The sequence below is a fragment of the Hyperoodon ampullatus genome, assembly GCF_949752795.1.
Source record: "Hyperoodon ampullatus genome assembly, chromosome: 7".
Lineage (NCBI taxonomy): Eukaryota > Metazoa > Chordata > Mammalia > Artiodactyla > Ziphiidae > Hyperoodon > Hyperoodon ampullatus.
The window spans coordinates 57,384,670-57,403,075 of NC_136920.1; the positions used below are offsets into that span (position 1 = coordinate 57,384,670).

Genomic DNA, 18,406 nt, shown 5'->3' on the forward strand with positions numbered 1-18,406 from the left:
TATATATCATACTCATATATATCGTGCACATGGCTTTCTCTGTGTGAGGCACTGTTTCCCAGGTGCACGGGGGCCTGTGAGCCCCATGCAGCCCGTGACAGACTGGGGCAGCAGTTAGCTGCAGAATGAGCCATTTACCTAATGAGGGGAACCCACGTCCCGACACCTGTCATTGCCAACTGATGCCCATGCTAGATCTTTCCATGGAAGGGAAAGGAGGATTCTTTTCCTCTCATTCTCCGTTCACATTCGATAAGCTTCAAACCTTATATACTGACAAGTTTTTTGCCCAGTGTGTGCTTTCCTCATTTCAAAAAAAACTCACACATGGTGTGCATGTGTTTATTGGGTTTTAATGGATAAGAAGAGCAATCCTAAATGATTAGAATGTTGGCATTCTCTATAAGATTCCCTTTCACACAAAAGAAGCTGAAAGATGCATGCAGTACATATACATGCATAGATCATAAAACTCCTCTCTTGACCCAGTCATCTCTAGCGGGAAGAAGCAATCATCCACTCCCCCTAGAAGGAGAGAGAAGCCTCTCGAAGCCCCCTGCAACCCACCAGGCCCAGGGATGTTCTTTTCTTTTTAATCTACAAACCCTACTTCCTTTAACCAACTCCTGACAATAGCTTGGCAACCGACAGCATTCGCTGACTGCTTCCACCTGAGTTCAATAGGGGGCCTGCTTCCCTTCTTCTAGAACACTTTAATATAACAAGTGTGGACATGATTTTTGAACAAAGACAATGTTTCCATGGCAACATAAATTACTGATGAAAATCTACAGGAAGATTTTAAACCATTAAGATTTAAAAGGGTGGTTTTCTTCCTTCATAAAGCAGTTGAGGAATGTTGTTGAAAATTTCATTGTCAAGAGAGTGGGGAAAGAAGTATCTTTCCCAAGGACTTAGACACATAATAAATAAATCTGGGGCTTATGGGCAGAGAAGTAGAATTTATATATGATTGTAGTTGGCAATAATCTATTATTCTAAGACTCCACTTCTGTCAAGAGGTGATTTGTACTAATTAACACATGTAGATATTCTTCACAGCAGTAAAATTGTCCTTCTATACTTCTGTTTCATTGTTTCTTGTAAATGTCAGGCTTTTCCAAATGAGAAATGAAGGACCAGCCTCTATTCTCTTCTTTTACAACACCGTCTCTCCAAAGCCAAACCCTCTCTGCATTCTCCTGATGCCTCCCCCCTTCCTCTTCTGAGACCTGGCTTCATCAATCACCCAGCTCTCTCCTGTCTTCAGTCTCTCCCTCTGTAACTGCTCTTTCAATATCTCCCCTTGAGTTACGGCAAGAAAATGTGCTTAAGTGGGACAAGGCCTTAAGGAGTGAACATCTGCTTATAGTGGGCCCTCAGTATTGGAGATTCAATTAATCAGGCATTCATTGAATGCTACTTTGTTCAAGTCTAACGTGAAGTGCATTCAGAAATGAACCTGCCACTGGAAGCTTCTGTCCAAATTTTGTCCACATTGGGCACCAAACTGTTGACTGCAGTGGTCAGAAAAAACAATAGCTGGACAGATATTTGATGCCTGTGTAATTGTTTAGACCTTCCCACTAATTGCAAGGTCAGTGAGGCTGGAGCAGCATCTGGCTTTCACACTGCATTTCCAGCTTCGTGACTGCAATGAAGATGTTCAATCATTTTTCTTGAGCACGTGACTCTGTAATGAAAACCAAATACATTATGATACAGTTATCCACCATAGACTTGGTCATTCTGATGTTCAGGTCTTCTGCAACTAATACGTTCTCATTTAACCCCACATCAATCCTGTGAAACAGGCCTTGAGCAAATCCTTTCCAAATGAGCTCACTGAAGTTCAGAGCAAGTGAGGGACTGACTGGAGGGTTAGAGCCAAGATGGCACCCAGGTTTATTTTATTCCAGAGCCTGTGTTCTTGCCAGGGAACCACCGACTCTCTTCTGGCCCAGGTTCTATGCTTGTTCCCACTTCCCTGCCCTCGGCCTGTGCTTCCCTGAGCCCTGGCATGTGCTGTGTGCACTGAGGCATCATTTTCTCCTGTAAGGGCCTGAGTTTCTTTGTTTCTGCTTGTGACCAGGCCCCCAGGCACGTATTTCTTAACCAGCTTTGCTGCATAGGAGGCTTTGCTACCTCTAGTGAAGGCTGCAAAATGTTCCCCCTCAGGTTCTTACAACAGGAGCATGACTGTCTCTATTCACTTGATGCCACAGCTCTGCTGGGAACTTGAACTTCCTGGGCTCTGCTCACACCAGTGCTCTCTGCCTTGCTGACCTGAACCCTGGGTTTTTAAAACTCCTTTCGATGGGAAGAATAATTTCTGATTGGAGTCTGTATTAGAATTTATTGCTATGTAACAGATTACTCCAAAACTTAGCAGCTTAGGCCCACAAACGTTAATGATCTCAGACAGCTTCTGAGGGTCAGAAATCCAGGAACAGCTTAGTTGGGGAGTTCTAGCTCAGGGTCTCTTGTGAGGTCCCCTGAACGGTTGCCTGGGGCTGAGGGTCCACTTCCAGGATGGGTCACTCATATGGCTTTTAGCAGGAGGCTCGGTTCCTTGCCACATGGACCTCTCCCTAGGGGCTGTTTGAGTGTCCTCGTGACGTGGCAGCATGCTGTCCCCAGGCTGAGTGATCCAAGAGAGGGAGAGCAAGGACGAGGCTACAATGACTTTGTGGTGCAGTCTCGGGTGCTACATACCATCACTTCCACCGTATTCTGTTTGTTGGAAGCAAGTCACTAAGTCCAATCACATTCAAGGGGCGGGGAATTAAACTCCACCTAAGGGAAGAATGTCAAGGAATTTGTGGACATACTATGAGAAGTGGTATATATGCCATGAGATGCTCGTGTAGCAACTTTATGCCCCCTGCCTGGCTGGGGCAGCCCAGGGACTTCCTGTTTAGCTGTTCACAGGGGTGAGGTGGAGGCTGCATTCTGAATCCCTGTCCAGGGCACAGTGAGGAGTACACAGATGCAGAAAGACAGTCCTGACCTTCAACAAGGGCACAGTCTGGGAGGGAAGGAAGATATCTACACAGGTGGCCTAGGACAAGCTGGAGGACAGTGAGTGCTACCAAGAGATGAAGGTCAGAGGAGGAAGGCCTGATTCAGCAGTGGGTCTGGGGACTCCCTGGAGGGGAGAGCACTGGATCCTGTCACGGAAGGTCATGTAATGCTTCAGCAACTGGAGGCGTGGACGGAATAGCGTGCCAGGAAGGGGAACAGCACAGCAGGAAAGTGCAGTCTGTGTCTGGGGAAGGGCGGTGTGGAGTCCTCCTGGGCAGAGTCGGTGACGGTACCCGTGGCACAGTGTCGTGAGGACAGCATAAGACAGTGCAGTCAGAGAACCTGGCATGCAGAAAACACTTGCTCAGTGATGATGCGGATGACTGATGAAGATAGAGAAATGAGGCTGGAATGGTCACTTGGGGCCAAGTCACAGGGCTCTGCCTATCATCCTAAGGAATCGTGACACGTGGCAACTAGAAGGGACCTTAGCTGGGACTTGGTCCTTTAGGACACTGGGAACTGCTAAGGTGTTCCCATAGGGGAGAGTGTGCTCACAGCCGAGCAGATTTATCCTGCAGCACGTCTTGGGTGGCTCCAAGTGAGGAGATGGGGACCAGGATCCTGATGCTGTGGTCCAGGGAGAGGAGGTGTTGAGGGCCCAGGTGAGGTGGGCACAGGGGCTGGACAGGAGGAGGTGAAGGTAGAGCATTTGTTGACTCCTTTAAAAACTCTGCCTGGTCAGCACAATCCAAAAGCTCTACTTCAGCAGCTGCTCTAAGCGTGATTATGCTGTGATTTGAAGGTCCCGAGGGAGCAGCCCAGGAACATCTTGTCCACCAAGTCCCCACACACCGAGACGGCTCACACCGGGCCTGTCTCCGCCATCCCTGGCTGGGGCCTGGGGGCCGGCCCAGGCTCCCCTCCGTAGGTTTCTCCAGCACACAGGGGCCATCAGCGGAGTCCTGTAAGGAGTCCTTATGCCCAGACCTGAACATAGCAGTGGAGCCACTTCTCTGTGCAGTTGACTCACCCACAGAGGGACATCATAGTCCCAAACCCATTCTCTGCCCCTGCAGGGATTATTAGGACATCAGTGATGCCCTAAGCCTCAAGTGATGGGGTCCATCTAGGGGACACTGAGGCCTTGGCAATGTGGTTGGATCATCCTATCCCCCTGACTTCCTTACATCCCGATACAGGAGAAGCCTTGGCATGAGGAACATCTCTGGGAGGTCAGCGCAGCAGCCTGCAGATGTGGATCCTCCCAGTTTGCCCAGAGCCTCACTGTGGTGTGTACCAGACAGGCTGAAGGGCAGTGCTTTTTTTGTGTTTGCTGCCAGGATCCAAAGTCGCTATGAGCTTGAGGTGGGTTACACACCCACCCCCAAGTGTGGAGAAGCGGATAGAACAAGGCCTTTGAGTCAGGCAGACTGCGGTCCAGTAACTGCCTGACTATGTACTGGCTTGTACTGGCTTGGCTTGGCGTCCCTTCAGTACTGACTTGTACTGGCTTGGCTTGGCGTCCCTTCATTTCCCCGTGCTCAGTTCCTCACACACAGCATGGGGTGAATAACAGTGACCACACAGGGTGTTCAAAGGCTAAAGTAGGGTTAGATTCTTAAAGGGCTCAGCCTTTTAACAAGTAGGTGTTGGGCAAGTGTTTGTTAAGTTTACCTCTCCTTCCCTGTCCTGATTCTCCGTGCCGCTGCCCCCAGCCAGCCCCTTTCCCACCTGAGGCAGCTTCACTCAGCAGGGGCGCTAGGTGCCTCCTGTCAATCTAGGGAGCATGGATTCTGTGGAAGCTTGGGTGACTTGGCATGTTTACTTTCATAAGGGAAACTCTTCCCGACAAGAACTTAAGACTTGCGGCTCATGGGTTTTAGGCGCGTGGTTTAAGCGGTAATAGAAACCCCACGTGTGAGCAGCCTTCACAAGTCTCTGTAGTAGAACAGAACCCTTGATTTTCTTTGATTCTCCAAATGTTTCTTGGATGTTTTGCTCTATGCTACTCAGGGCAGCAGGGAAACACAGATAAACAGAGCTCAGTTCCTGGTGAAAATGGCCTCTGGCTAAGGCAGGAGACAAGTTTGTGAGACCATCATCATTTCAGCATGATGGGCACCGGATAGAAGCATAAGATGTTCTCTTGTCTCCAAGGAGCAAGCGCTGCACCACCTAGGCAGGCAGGAGGGGCTCAGGAGGAGGGCCAGTTGCTGACCAGAAAGGAAATCAAATAACAGCTGTTTCTAGTAAATGCCTACTGAATGCCAAACCCTTCAATCCTGAGAATAATGTAGGAAAGATATGGAGTGTGGCTCTGAATGATGGCCCAGGGGGAGGGAAGGGCCCTGGCATGCAGGTGAGGTCCTTGCCCAGCCAGGTCCCTAACCTGTAGTCTGATACAGGGTAAGTTAAAGGATATCCCTCTGCAGCCATGCAAATGAGATTGGACTTGAAGGAGAGTTCTGTCATGAATTTTCTGTTATATATCTTATCCCTCAAGAGAGACAAACGGACTCATGAAAGAATTAAAGAATGTGAAACTGCTAGGTAACCACAAAGTTGGACAGTACAGTAGAGGGTCCAGGATCCAAGAGCTGGGAGACTTTGGGCTGAGTAATCCAGGAAGGCTTCCTGGAAGAGGAGAGCCCTGAGCTGGGCCTTGAAGAATAATTAAAATTGGGACAGTCTGAGAGGAGGAGGACACCGTCAGTGGAGGAATAGGAATAGTGCTGCCTCGCTCAGAAGTGTTCAGCGGCTCCCCAGGCCTCCCACTAGCATCCAGGCATGGCATTCCAGGCTCTGTACAGCCTGCTCCTAGCTCCTGCCTGCCCGGTCACCTTGCCATCCCTCCAAGAGCCCCACCCTCCTGCTCCCTGAGTGGTTCAGCTGCTCTGTGAACCTGCCCCAAATACCTCACTGCTGCCTGATTCCCCCCACCCACTTCTCTATCTGCATCCTTCAGTGCCCCCTTCCCCACTTCACCCCTCAGAATAAAGCATCCTTTTCCCTCTATCCTTCTGAGCTCTGTCCCATTTGCTTCATTCTGCCTTTTCTTAGGGTCACACATGGACAGACCCTGACTCACTAAACTGTAGAGACCTCAGCCTTGGCTTCCTCCTCTCTGTGGGCCACATGCCATGGCCATGGTTGGAGTTTGGCAAATGACAAACAAATGAATGAATGAATGATCAAGCTGAAATCTGGTTGCACAGAAAGGGGAGTTGATGGTTACAGGGGACCATGAACTCGTGGCAAAAGGAACTGGACATGACTGACCTGAGAGTGTGGCCCATACTGCTCTGGGAGGAGCATCTCAGGGCTGGGGGAGCTCAGGTATTCTCTGTCCAGTCTGTGTTATATAAACCCTCCACAGCATTGCAGACAGCAGGCCAGAGCCTGCACAAGCACCTCCAGTGAGGGCCGCCAGCACGCAGCAGCTCCAGCACATTGTCCGAGTGCAGTGGGAAGGATGTGGGCTGTGGAGCCCAACAGACCTGGGATGAGAATCAGCTCTGCTATTCGCCAGCTGTGTGGCCTTATGCAAGCCACTTAACCTCTCTGAGCCTTGGTGACCCTCTTTCATAAAAGGGAAATAATACTGCTTCCTTTCAAAGTTGTTGTAAGGATTATAGAGAATATACAAAACAAAAACAACCTTCCAGCTTATAAGAGGTGACTAATGAATGGTACATAATTTTTTTATGACATATGATTAATTGTTCCATGTGGCTGGGGAAGGTTTTGTGGAGAGTTCAAAGAAAGTTCTAGGTAATAGAATCTGGGTTTAAACCTAATAGCCTGTTATAAGTACAGTGAACTTATTATGGGACTCATTAACACATCCCACATGAAGATGATGTACCAAAGTTGTTCAAGACCAGGGTGACCAAGCTGTCCCCACAAGGACACGTCCCATGGACAATGCTCACAGAGAGACACTTGCCAGCCCACAGGGGCCGCTGCAGAGAGAGAGAGAGAAAGCTGCAGAAGCTGGCCTGGGAGAAATGACCCAGAATCAGTGCTTGGGGCCAGTGTATACCTATCTCAGCCCTCATTCTGCAAGCAGGCAGGCAGGCAGGGGTGGGAGCAGAGAATCCAGGTTTCTGCCATCGTATTTTGGGAGTCAGGTTGTTACTGCTTTGGCTACTGGGAGATACAGGCCAAGTATCAGGGCCCGAGGGTGGGAGGAAGGAAGGGAGTCCTGGCGCCTCAGGCAGGTAATGGGGCCCGAGCCCCAGAGGCAGCCCAGGCCAGCACTGGGCCTGTGTGTAGAGCCAAAATGGCTCAGAAGTCGGGTCATGGTAACTGGTTGAGGCTACAGAGGCGAACGGGGGGAGGAGGAGGAGGGGAGGAGAGGGTCAACAAGCAGCCTTGAAGCCGAGTAGGTGGCTGCCATTAACAGAATCAGGAGGGTCTCAACCCTCCTCCCAAAGCCCCCCTCTTCCCAGGTTCCACGGCTCATGGGGTAGTGTCCCCACCCACAAACCCAAATATCTCTCCAAGCCTGGCCTCCCTCAGCCTAACCATGTTCGAGTCCCGCCCATTTCCCTCGACTCAGTGCCGTGTTCCATCCCCACTGCCACGATCCTGGTTCAGGCCTCCGCTTTCCTCCCGGCTCACTGCACATCCCTTCTGGCCTCCCACTCCACCCCTCCCCCTCTGTCTCCATTCACCAAAGTTCTCTTCCCCAAGAAGAATCTGGCCACATGCATCCATGGCTTGAACTCATCTGGCAACTTCTTGTTACAGTCCAGACCATCCCCTTGGCGTGGCTGGCAGGACCTTCATGACCTGCCCAGCCTCTCCTGTCCTTCTCCACCAAGCTTCAGCCCAGCCGCGAGCTGCCCGCAGGTCCTCCTGGGGCGCCGGGCCTCTCGTGAGCCTCTTTGTATGCCCCCCATTCTGCCTGGAAACCCGCCCCGCCACGTTCGGCCAGCTCCCTGTCAACCTCCGTGACTCCTTCCAGAACCCACCCCCCAACTCCCGGGCTGGTGCAGGAGCTCCTCCCCTGGGCTCCCCACTCCCTCCTCCTTCATGGAGCCTATCTTATTGTCCTGGAGTAAACTCCAGTCCCTCCCTCTCCCACACCTTGAGTTCATCCTGCCAGGCAGACCTTAAGCACTCAGTAAATGTTTTATAAATGAATGAATAAATGAATGAATGAATGAGTGCAACGGAGCAGTGAGGGAATCCAAGAAGAGAAGACAACTTGGCAGGGGAGACAAGATGATTTGGTTCTAGGGATGCTGAGTTTGAGTTGGTGGGGCATTTAGAAGTAGGTCCAACTGCACTGGAAAGGCAAGTCTAAAGCTTCGGGAGGATCTCTTAAGAAACTGTCGTCAGTCTGCTCACACATGAGCCAGTGCCCCTCAGGAGCTCAAATGACCAGGATACGGCTCAGTGTTACCAAACCAGCTTTATCAACTCAGAGACCCTCAGAGCCTGAAGGACATTATAAGGACATTGTCTGGTCAATTCTTTTTTTGACAGATGAGGAAACTAAGGCTCAGAGAAGGGAGAGGCCTGCTCAGCATCTACCTAGAGGCAGAGCTAGGGCTAGAATTCGTGTGTCTCCTTGGCAGCCTGAGCTCTCTCTACTGTCCCCTGTGGCCTGTTGTTTGTGGCACTCATGTCTGAGCCCTGAAGGAGGGAGTTACCATGAGGATGAGAGAGGGTGTTGGAGAGCCTCACTCCACAGATATTCGTACAGTGGCTCTTCCTTTCCCACAACACAACTTCTCACTGATAAAGACCTCAGATCCACAGAGCTTATGTATTGAATGTCTTGCACTCAACAAACAGGATGGACCCTGTGGCCTACATCAGCAGCGACATTTATTTTACCCTGTTTTTTGTTTTTTTGTTTTTTTTTTGCGGTACGCAGGCCTCTCAGTGTTGCGGCCTCTCCCGTTGCGGAGCACAGGCTCCGGACGCACAGGCTCAACGGCCATGGCTCACGGGCCCAGCCGCTCCGCAGCATGTGGGATCTTCCCGGACTGGAGCATGAACCCATGTCCCCTGCATTGGCAGGCGGACTCTCAACCACTGTGCCACCAGGGAAGCCCTATTTTACCCTGTTTTGAACACTGTCACCATCTACTCTCCAGTCCTGTAACAGATCAGATATGGCTGATTAGAAACCAGGAGAGAGATTGCTATGAAGAGCAAACTGACACACTGACTCAAAAACACCAGATAAGGATCATTTAGGGTAAGGACCAATAGCCATCCACACCAAACCCACCAAGACTCTCTTACACATCATGTATCCCAACACAAGTCCCCATGGTGACATCCGGTTGTGTTCAGTACATTTTGCTTATTTATGATCTGCAGGCATTTAGACATTTCATAAGGATTTTCATCTAAAGTGATTGAGATTGTTAAGATTCAGGTAGCACAAGAAGCAAGCCCTCTGCTATTGAAGAGAAGTATTAACTTTAAAGATTCAGGGTTACAGAGCATCTTCATCATGACAAAGGAAGGAACAGAACTGGCTTTTTTTTTTTTTTATGGTTAGTTGTTTTTTTTTTTGGTAGAGGCCTTTTTTTTTTAACATCTTTATTGGAGTATATTTGCTTTACAGTGGTGTGTTAGTTTCTGCTGTATAACAAAGTGAATCAGATATATGTACACATATATCTCCATATCCCCTCCCTCTTGCGTCTCCCTCCCTCCCTCCCTATCCCACCCCTCTAGGTGGTCACAAAGCACCGAGCTGATCTCCTTGTACTATGTGGCTGCTTCCCACTAGCTAGCTATCTTATATTTGGTAGTGTATATATGTCCATGCTGCTCTCTCACTTCGTCCCAGCTTATCCTTCCCCCTCCCCGTGTCCTCAAGTCCATTCCCTAAGCCTGTGTCTTTATTCCTGTCCTGCCCCTAGGTTCTTCAGAACCTTTTTTTTTTTTTTAGATTCCATATATATGTGTTAGCATACGGTATTGGTTTTTCTCTTTCTGACTTACTTCACCCTGTATGACAGACTCTAGGTCCATCCACCTCACTATAAATAATTCAATCAGAACTGGCACTTTTTCATTTGGCCACAACGTACCAGGCACAGTGTCCAACACATTGTCTCATTTAACAGTCACAGCTCTCTAACCTCACACACAGCAGCATTCAGTCACATGTGTTGAACTCATAAATGACTGAATGGATTGAATTTTTTCAGCCTCATTTTAGGTATTGTGAAAATGAGGCCTAAAGATGAGAACTGCCTGTCCATGGTCACACAGTGGGAGCTGGGAGCCCATGCTCCTTCTCTGAAGTACTGCTGCTGTTGTCACAACCTGCCTTGACCGGGCAGGAAGGAACACTTACACTTACACAGGAGGAGAGAGTGAGTTCACTCTTCAGCCACAGATCAGTCAGCACGACAAGCACTAACTGAGAACCCACTGTGCTTGCCGCCCTGTGTGAGAGCACTGCTTCTGGATATAGGATGTATCATATCACTTAGGCCTTCTTTGATTTGCAGGAATGAATTCAGAGCATGGACTGACATCAAGCCTGTGAAACCCATAAAAGCCAAGCCCCAATACAAGCCCCCGGATGATAAGATGTCTCACGAGACCAGCTACAGCGCCCAGTTCAAAGGGGAGGCCAATAAGCCAACCCCAGCTGACAATAAGGTCATTGATCGCAGAAGAATACGCAGCCTCTACAGTGAGCCTTTCAAGGAACCGCCAAAGGTGAGACTGAACTTCTGGGGACCCATCAGCACTGTCTGGCATGGAGGGGTTAACTGCAGCAGAGACTGGGGGGTGGGGAAGGGGGTACTGCCAACTCTGGCCCCACCCCCAAGGGCTTCTTTAAAGCCCCTCCTTTCCTTCACAGCACACAGAGACAGAGGGGCTTCTTACCAGGGACCTTTGCTAAATTCAGAGTGAATTTTTAAAGGAACATTACCTAAAATGAAAACAGCTTAAAGACTGGTAGGTTTCCAGAGAACTAGCTTCTGATTTTGAGAAATCCCCCCCAAAATGGCAGAAAATCTCACATGAGCCCTAAATCCTCTTGTCTTAAAATAACTGTGCTTTTGCCCCTGAAGTGCTGACCCAGCCTTGGAGGCTTCCTTGCCTGACTTCTTTCCCACCTAGCCCCTGCCTCATCCTCAGCTCCAATCACTGGACACTTCTTTACCTCCCAAATCCCTAAAAACCACCTGCCTTTTGTTATCCTTTCCCTCCAGCCAGCGACAATTCTCAGTCTGTCACAATACACCTGTCACATCAGCTGCAAGATGTGTTCCAAGTAATTTGTTACTATAATAAACAGTTTGTGAATGATTTTCATTTCTAAGTAAGTTACAGTGGATTCAGGGATTTTCCAATGACAACAGAGCTTTGCCTTATTTGCATCGCAATATGCATTCATGAGAGGGAGAATCATGTTGGGGACTCCGCTGCTGAGACAGGAATCATACATGCCATAGCTTATTCTATGATGTCAAGCCATACGGAATTGTGCAAATATCAGCTCTCCTCTCTATAATAGCAGTAAAAGTCTGAAAACCTGAGAGGCTTTGCTCTGCTTTGCCCTAAAGTCTTGCAGTCAAGTGGAGTTTCCTCTTTGGCCCAGGACTGGTTTACAGGTAAGGCAACTACCCAACCCAGTTTGCCTGGACTACTCCAGATGAAGCATTGAAAATTCCATATTCCATGAAAGCCCTCAGTCCTGGGCAAACCAGGACGATCGGTTACCTTATTTACAGGTCAGGGGTGACTGAAAACCCCTAGACTTCATTGAGTGGATGACCCAGCCTGTGAGGCCCAACATCATCTCTGTCCACCTTCCACAGATGAAGTGGGACCCAGGACATGGGGTTGACTTTGGACAAAACAAGCTTCTAGTAGAGGAGGGAGGGAAGATTGGGGAAAGTAAATCCAGAGGTGGGTGAGAGGAGGGTGGCATATTGAGGGATCATACCCAGTGGCCCAGAGTTCTTGAGAAAGAGAAAAAAAGACCACCTCCCAGGAATGAGGGGGCAGAACTAGCAGGAGGTAGCTTGGGGAGAGTGAAGTGGGCTTGAAGAGCAGCTCTGGGGAAGACCGTCTGGGGAGCCAGCCAGAGGGGAGGAGGGGATGGCTGGACAGCGCTGAAGGCCTCACTGGGCGAGACTGCCCGCCCAAGCCTCTCAGTGAGGACATTTGTGCACAGGAGCTCAGAAACAGGAAAGGCCAGCTCCTGCTGTGGTAGTAAACCGCCCAGAATCTCAGTGTCTTCCATCAACAAAGGTTTATTTTATTTCTTTTTTTTTTGCGGTATGCGGGCCTCTCACCGCTGTGGCCTCTCCCGTTGCGGAGCACAGGCTCCGGACGCGCAGGCTCAGCGGCCATGGCTCATGGGCCCAGCCGCTCCGCGGCATGTGGGATCTTCCCGGACCGGGGCACGAACCCGTGTCCCCTGCATCGGCAGGCGGACTCTCAACCACTGCGCCACCAGCAAAGCCCAACAAAGGTTTATTTCTTACCAGTATGGGCCCACCATGGGTGGGCTGCAGCTCTTTTCCTCGGCACCTCTTCCATCTGGAACTCAGGGTGAGGAACAGCCTCTCTGTGGCAGAGGAAAGGGGCACATTGGGAAGCACAGGCTGACTCTTGATCTTCTGTCTGGAGGTGACCCGTCACCTCTGCTCACATCTCATTGCCTAAAGCTACTCACGTGGCCTGCCTGAGTTGAGCAGGACGGGGAGGTACAGTCCTCCCGCGGGCAGGGGCAGCAGGGAGTGCATCACAGAACACCGTCCACCTGGCGGGGCCCAGGGCGAGGGCTGGCGGCGGGAGCCAGTGTGGCCAGCGAGAGGGCGGCCAGAACGGCTGACCGGGGGCTTCAGAGGGGAGATGCCAGATGCCCTAGCATCCCTGAGAGGCTTTACATGCCATGCCCCTCCGAGTCCTGTGTTGTTACTGTTATCCTTTCACTAATCACGTCTTCTCTCTAAATTTGCCCTCCTACGTCCCTCCCCTTCTGTGTTTCTGTTCGCCGTCTGTCTGTCTGTCTCTCCGTGCAGGTGGAGAAACCTAGTCTCCAGAGTTCCAAACCAAAAAAGACCTCAGCGAGCCATAAGCCCCCGAGGAAGGCCAAAGACAAGCAGGTGGTGTTGGGCCGGGCCTCCAAGAAAAAGAGCGCGGAGGGCGCCAGCGCTGCCCCGCCTGCTGACAAGGAGCAGAGTGCAGAGATGAACAATAAGCTGGCTGAGGCTAAAGAGTAATGCACTGCACTTCCCTTGCTTCTTCTCTCCTTTTTCTTTTTTCTTTTTCACTAACCAACAAAAAAGGCCACAAAATTGATTAGAGGCTTCCCATCTGCGTGGGTCCTGAATGTCCTAGGAGCTCTTTGGTTTCTTTGAACAGACGGGTCTTGTGTCCGAGACTGGGCGGCCTGCCTCCTGTGCAGATCTAGAGCAGGTCCGCACCACGGGCCCCTGGACCAGCCAGAGCCTGTGTGCAGGGCGGTGCCTCCTGGCGAGGGAGAATATACCTGCCGAGGGAGGCCCGGGGACCACAGGGGAACCGTCCTGGCGGTGCTTCGACATGAATGTAGGGCGTCCTCCTCCTGTTTCTCCCCAGGGTCTGTGCCAGTGATCAATTTTGAACTTTAGGTAAAAGTGTTCTTTTCCAAAACTCATGCGCTACAGAAGCTTGACCTGGGCTTTGGCAATTGACAAAATTTGTGGAAATATTTAACAAGCAAAGAAAAAAATCCTGGCCTTCATGTCAATAAAATGAGTTGTATCTGTTAAGTTTAAGTAATTTTTTCATAGACTCTTCGGTTAGAAACACGTGACTGCATTTAGTTTCCTATCAGAGGGCTTTAAATTGTATAGCAAGTAAGTGATGCGCCACTGATGACCAAAACTAGGCCAGGGCAAAAAGGTTAGGTGTTGTAGGTACACTCCAGACATCATAGGAAGATGACAAAAATGAGGAGATTGTTTTCCTGTTAACTCTCCGCCTATCCAGTGCTGCGGATTTTGCAAAGTGACTGGTTACAGAGGACTGAGGAAGAAAGTTCAAGGTGTAAGGATAGTGTATTTAGAATGTGGCTTTCTTGCTTCTGAGAAACACAAGCAGGAAGCAGATGTAGTGGCTACTGTGACAATGTTTACTGTTCCTGCCTGGACTCTTCTTGCTCTGTTCCTCAGAGAGGACAGGAGATGCTGAACTTCAGGTTATGGGAAATTTCTATGACTTAGCCTAAGATGAGGAAAGTTCCCTGCTATGTGATTAGCAAGCATTTTTGACCTCATTTCTGAATAAAAGCAGCTCTCCCTGCATTGTGTGTCTCGTGTCTGTGTGGCCAATGCTGCCAGTGGCAGCTGTGCCACCTTAGCTGTGCTAGAGTTGTGTTGTAGGCATTAGCCAGGGAGTTGTGGAAAGATCTCACATACCTACCAGAAAAATTACATTTGCAAGCCCCGTGGCGGCGTGTAGGTTGCTCAGTACTCTTTATTTCCCATGTCCCCAGGGAGCTTCCTGTCGCCGGCATTCTGAAATCGCTGGGCTGTTGTGTGACACCAGCCTCTGCTCAGGCGTACTTTTCTTTTGTAATAAAAGTGGTAATGAGTGAAGTCCTCACAGTTCCCTACCTCAAAAGTCCCGTTAGGTCCTTCAAGTTGGAGGAAATAGAGCCTCCACAAGCTCTCTCATCTTCTGACCATTCAGGCAGCAAAATCCCCATTTACGCCATTTTATTTGTCATCTTTGGGCTGATTGAGAAGTCTCTTGCTAATTAATTGAGCCTGTGCTATGCAGGCCCTATTTCCTAAGAGGACAGAACCTGCAGAAATGAAGCGCTTGGCCAGGCCTTTCTGCCATCTTCTTTCTGTCCCAGGGAAGGAACTGTGAGGAAGAAGTACTGAGGAAGGTAGAAAATGTTAGTGAGTTTCAGTGTTTATGAATCACAGATTTTGATGCCTAGCTGGAAAGGGCTAGAGTAGATCTCGGTACTGATTCAGGTATGTGCTAGCTGATCTTAACAATAATCTCATGCTGAGAGCTCGGTCAGCATGGTCTTAACTTTGTCCAGAGAATCTGCCAACGTATGTTCGTTCTCTTGAGATCTGGCATTCGTCAGGCATGTTGATGTTAGCCACGATTTGAATTTCTCCATAGAATAGTCATCTGTTTTCTTGCAGATCAAGTAAATCAAACTTTACAACACACAGGGGACCATTCACTCAACATTCGCTTATTGGATGCCTGTGTGCCCGACATGGGGCCAGCCATGGTGGGTAGCGTGTATAAATGTCTCCACCACAGCACAACCAGGATACGTAGGACTTCACCCCTGTGTCTGATTCAAGTTTGTGTTGCCCAAATAGTAGAGTTTCCCACCCACCTTGTGGCCTCAGGCACTGAGTTTCTTCCCTGCCCGACCTGACGCTTTAGATGACCTATAGGATGTCTTTTCAGCCTTTAGCCTCCCCATCTTTTTAGTGCCTCCAACTGAGAAAACCCTGTTGGTAGTTCGCTTTGACTCTTGAATGTGTCACTTCACTGGCAAGAAACCTCCTTTGATTTCTACTGTTTACAAATAAAACTCAGCCGGTCTAGTTCTGCATCCCAAACGCGCTGACTGAATCTGATTTCAGTCTCACAAGCAGTGTTTTAGTGTTGCCTTTCTGAAGGTGGCCAAGCTTCAAATGCCTGTTCGCCCCATTTTTGTACACTTCCCTGTGGTTCCCTGAACTCCCCTGACAAAAGAGCTAGGACTGAAGCTTTCTCACCTTCTGCTTCACTCACCTGCAAAGATGATCCCTGAAGCTGTGCGTTGGGTCCTTAAAGCTTTTTGTTATCTGCTGGTGCTCCCGTTATGCCTTTGCCTCTCTCAAGGCAGACCGGAAGCGTCTAATTACGATTTTGTGGCCTGGGTTTTGTTGCGTACCACAGGTTGTCTATGTATGTGTAGCGCACACCTCTCTTGGTGCTATTTCATTCCTGCTGTTAGTAAGAAAATGACAAAAATATTCATGTATAGCCAATTGATTGTGACGTGCTTGTGGTCTGTGCTTGCTCAGAAAAACAAACAAACAGTTTTTCCAATTATAAATAAATGCTAAAGACGAACACCACTTTCTTGATCTTATTTCCTTGGTAAGGCCCAGCTGAGTAGGTGAAGGAACCAACTTTTGCCATTTGAGCCGCTCTCCATGAGATGAGCTGCACTCTGCAGTTTCTCTGGGGTTCTCCGTAACGCAGCTTGACTCTTTTAGATACTTGCCTCTCAGATACTAATTGCAAGCAGTCAGAGCTAAGTGTTGGGAAAGGCGACGATGGACCGGGAGACCCAGTGGCCAACAAGGTAGTGTAACGATCTGATCCCATGTTTCTGGGGCTGAGTGGCCAGCACCACCTCGCCACACTGGGAGGCTGGCCCCCGACCTCCACCCTCTTCCCGTCAACCCGCAGGACTGTCTGTTCTGGCTTTTCTCCTCCCAAGAGATGGCAGAGATGCCTTCACTTATTTAATCTGGTCACTGTGGAGGCTCCACGCTCAGGGACTGGCTCACTGTGTGGGTGATGGCGTGACAGTCGGGTGTGTGCCTAACACAGGGGTGTGGAAGCCGCCGTAAGAGAGTCCAAACAAGGTAACGACAGGCCAGGGAGCTGGGAGCTCAGATGGAGGACAGGATTCTTCCCACCGGGAGTGGGGAATCTGTAGTCTTCATGGGGGGGACCCTTGGAGAGTGGGTGGCATGTGGGTATGCAGGGCATGCAGGGGCAGGCCTACAGGCAGAAGAGCAAAAGGGTGGGCACCTCAGAGCCAGGGCCAAGGGTGCCCACTTGGATATCCTTCTGCTGGAATGGGAGACAAAAGATTCTATCCTTTGGGATCCCACTTCCTTTTGCCAGTGCATGTTGATTGAATACCTCTCATGTGCCAGGCATTGTGCCTGGAGCAGAGAACCAGGATGGCTGAGACCCCACCTCCAATCACAGTGAAACATGAAGAAGGAGTCTGTTCTAGCAGATTCTGTGGGTCAGGGAGGACCTCAGTGGATGGGCAGGTGGCGACCGAGTGAACAGAGCCGGAGAGGGGGGGCGGCCAGTCATGCCAGGCAGAGGGGCTGCAGGAGCAGAGATGTGGGAGCACAATGCCAGGTGAGCTCAGTCCTTGGGAGGGTCAGGGTGCCTGGACGTCCTGGGGGGGAGGGGAGGTCACTAACCAGGATCTCTATTCACACCCCCAGCTGTACCCCACCTGCGCATGCTCCTGCCATTGTGCTTCTCACCCTCACCCTCAAACCGGGCACCAGCCACAGGTCCTCTCTTGCTCTAGACTAGGAGCTCTAGGCTGGGACTCATTCTGTTGCTGGTTCTCAAAATCTGGGCTTTGAGTAGGAGCCATGGTAGGAATAATCAAGGATCACGTATGTGGAAAAAAACACTATATATTTGTTTTCCAGATGAACAGAAAGCATTCCACCCACCTGCCTGCTTTTGTATGAGGCAGAAAATGCAAAATACTGTCCAATAATAAAACATACATAAAAGTATATTATTTAGCTCTCTTTTGATCAGTTAAGAATTGTTTGATCAAAACTAGGGATTGAGAGATGAAAAGACAGGAGAAGTAGAAACAGAGGCAAAGAGAGAAGACACACAGAAAACACACATGTATGAAGACACTGAGAATAACCCAGGAGAAGGTGAGACGCACTCAGAATCAAAGGGCAAGAATGGGCAGTGGAGAAGCAGGAAGGTGGGAACCACCCAGTGGTCAGGCTCCCCCGGAGGCTCAGCCTCGCTTACGCTGTGCTCCCTGATGCTGCCCAAGCCCAGGAAGCAAATCTACACCCCTTACTATCATCACCTCCCTGAAATAGCAAATGAAGTTAAAACCAGCCTCTAGTTTTAAAATAGGTCCCCACTGCTGCATTCGTTATAAGCGTAGTTTAATCCTTCCTTAGAGTTTGTGTTCTTAGTGAAGTTCTTCCCTCATTTATTTTTTCCATTAGGGTTTAAAAATGCACAGCCTGCTTCCCATAGATTCAGGGAGTGTCAAGTGGACACCCTCTGTGTGCGGACTCCCTCTGTGTGCATCATGGTTTCAAGGCCCTCTCCCTGCTAAAATGCTTAGAGCAGTTTACATTTTCAGGACCTCATGTATAAAAAGTTTCTTTCAGGATGTAGACCGTGGACCATCTACAGTTAAGGGGAGACCTACAGCAGCCCCACCTGAGGCCAACAGGGCAGGGACAGCCGAGCCGAGACAGGAGGGGCAGCTGTTTCAAACCAATGGAACCAACCCTGCTCGGCTTCCCCTCGTGCAGAACCCGGCACGTGATCCAAAGCTCTCCATCCCACTGCCACTGATGCATCGATCCTCATGACACCTAGACCATCCTAGAATAGCTCGAATAAC

At 49.8% G+C, this 18,406-nt stretch overlaps 1 protein-coding gene across 1 annotated transcript in view; it reads left to right on the forward strand.

The window, feature by feature from the left end:
* Positions 1 to 18,406, forward strand: part of MAP6 (microtubule associated protein 6) — a gene marked incomplete at both ends in the record, with an annotated part of 88,190 nt that overhangs the window by 48,531 nt on the left and 21,253 nt on the right. The window contains 2 exons of the mRNA XM_079708142.1: positions 10,515 to 10,728; positions 13,050 to 13,246. Coding sequence (XP_079564268.1) covers positions 10,515 to 10,728; positions 13,050 to 13,246 — 411 coding nt within the window. The remainder of the gene's footprint in view (positions 1 to 10,514; positions 10,729 to 13,049; positions 13,247 to 18,406) is intronic.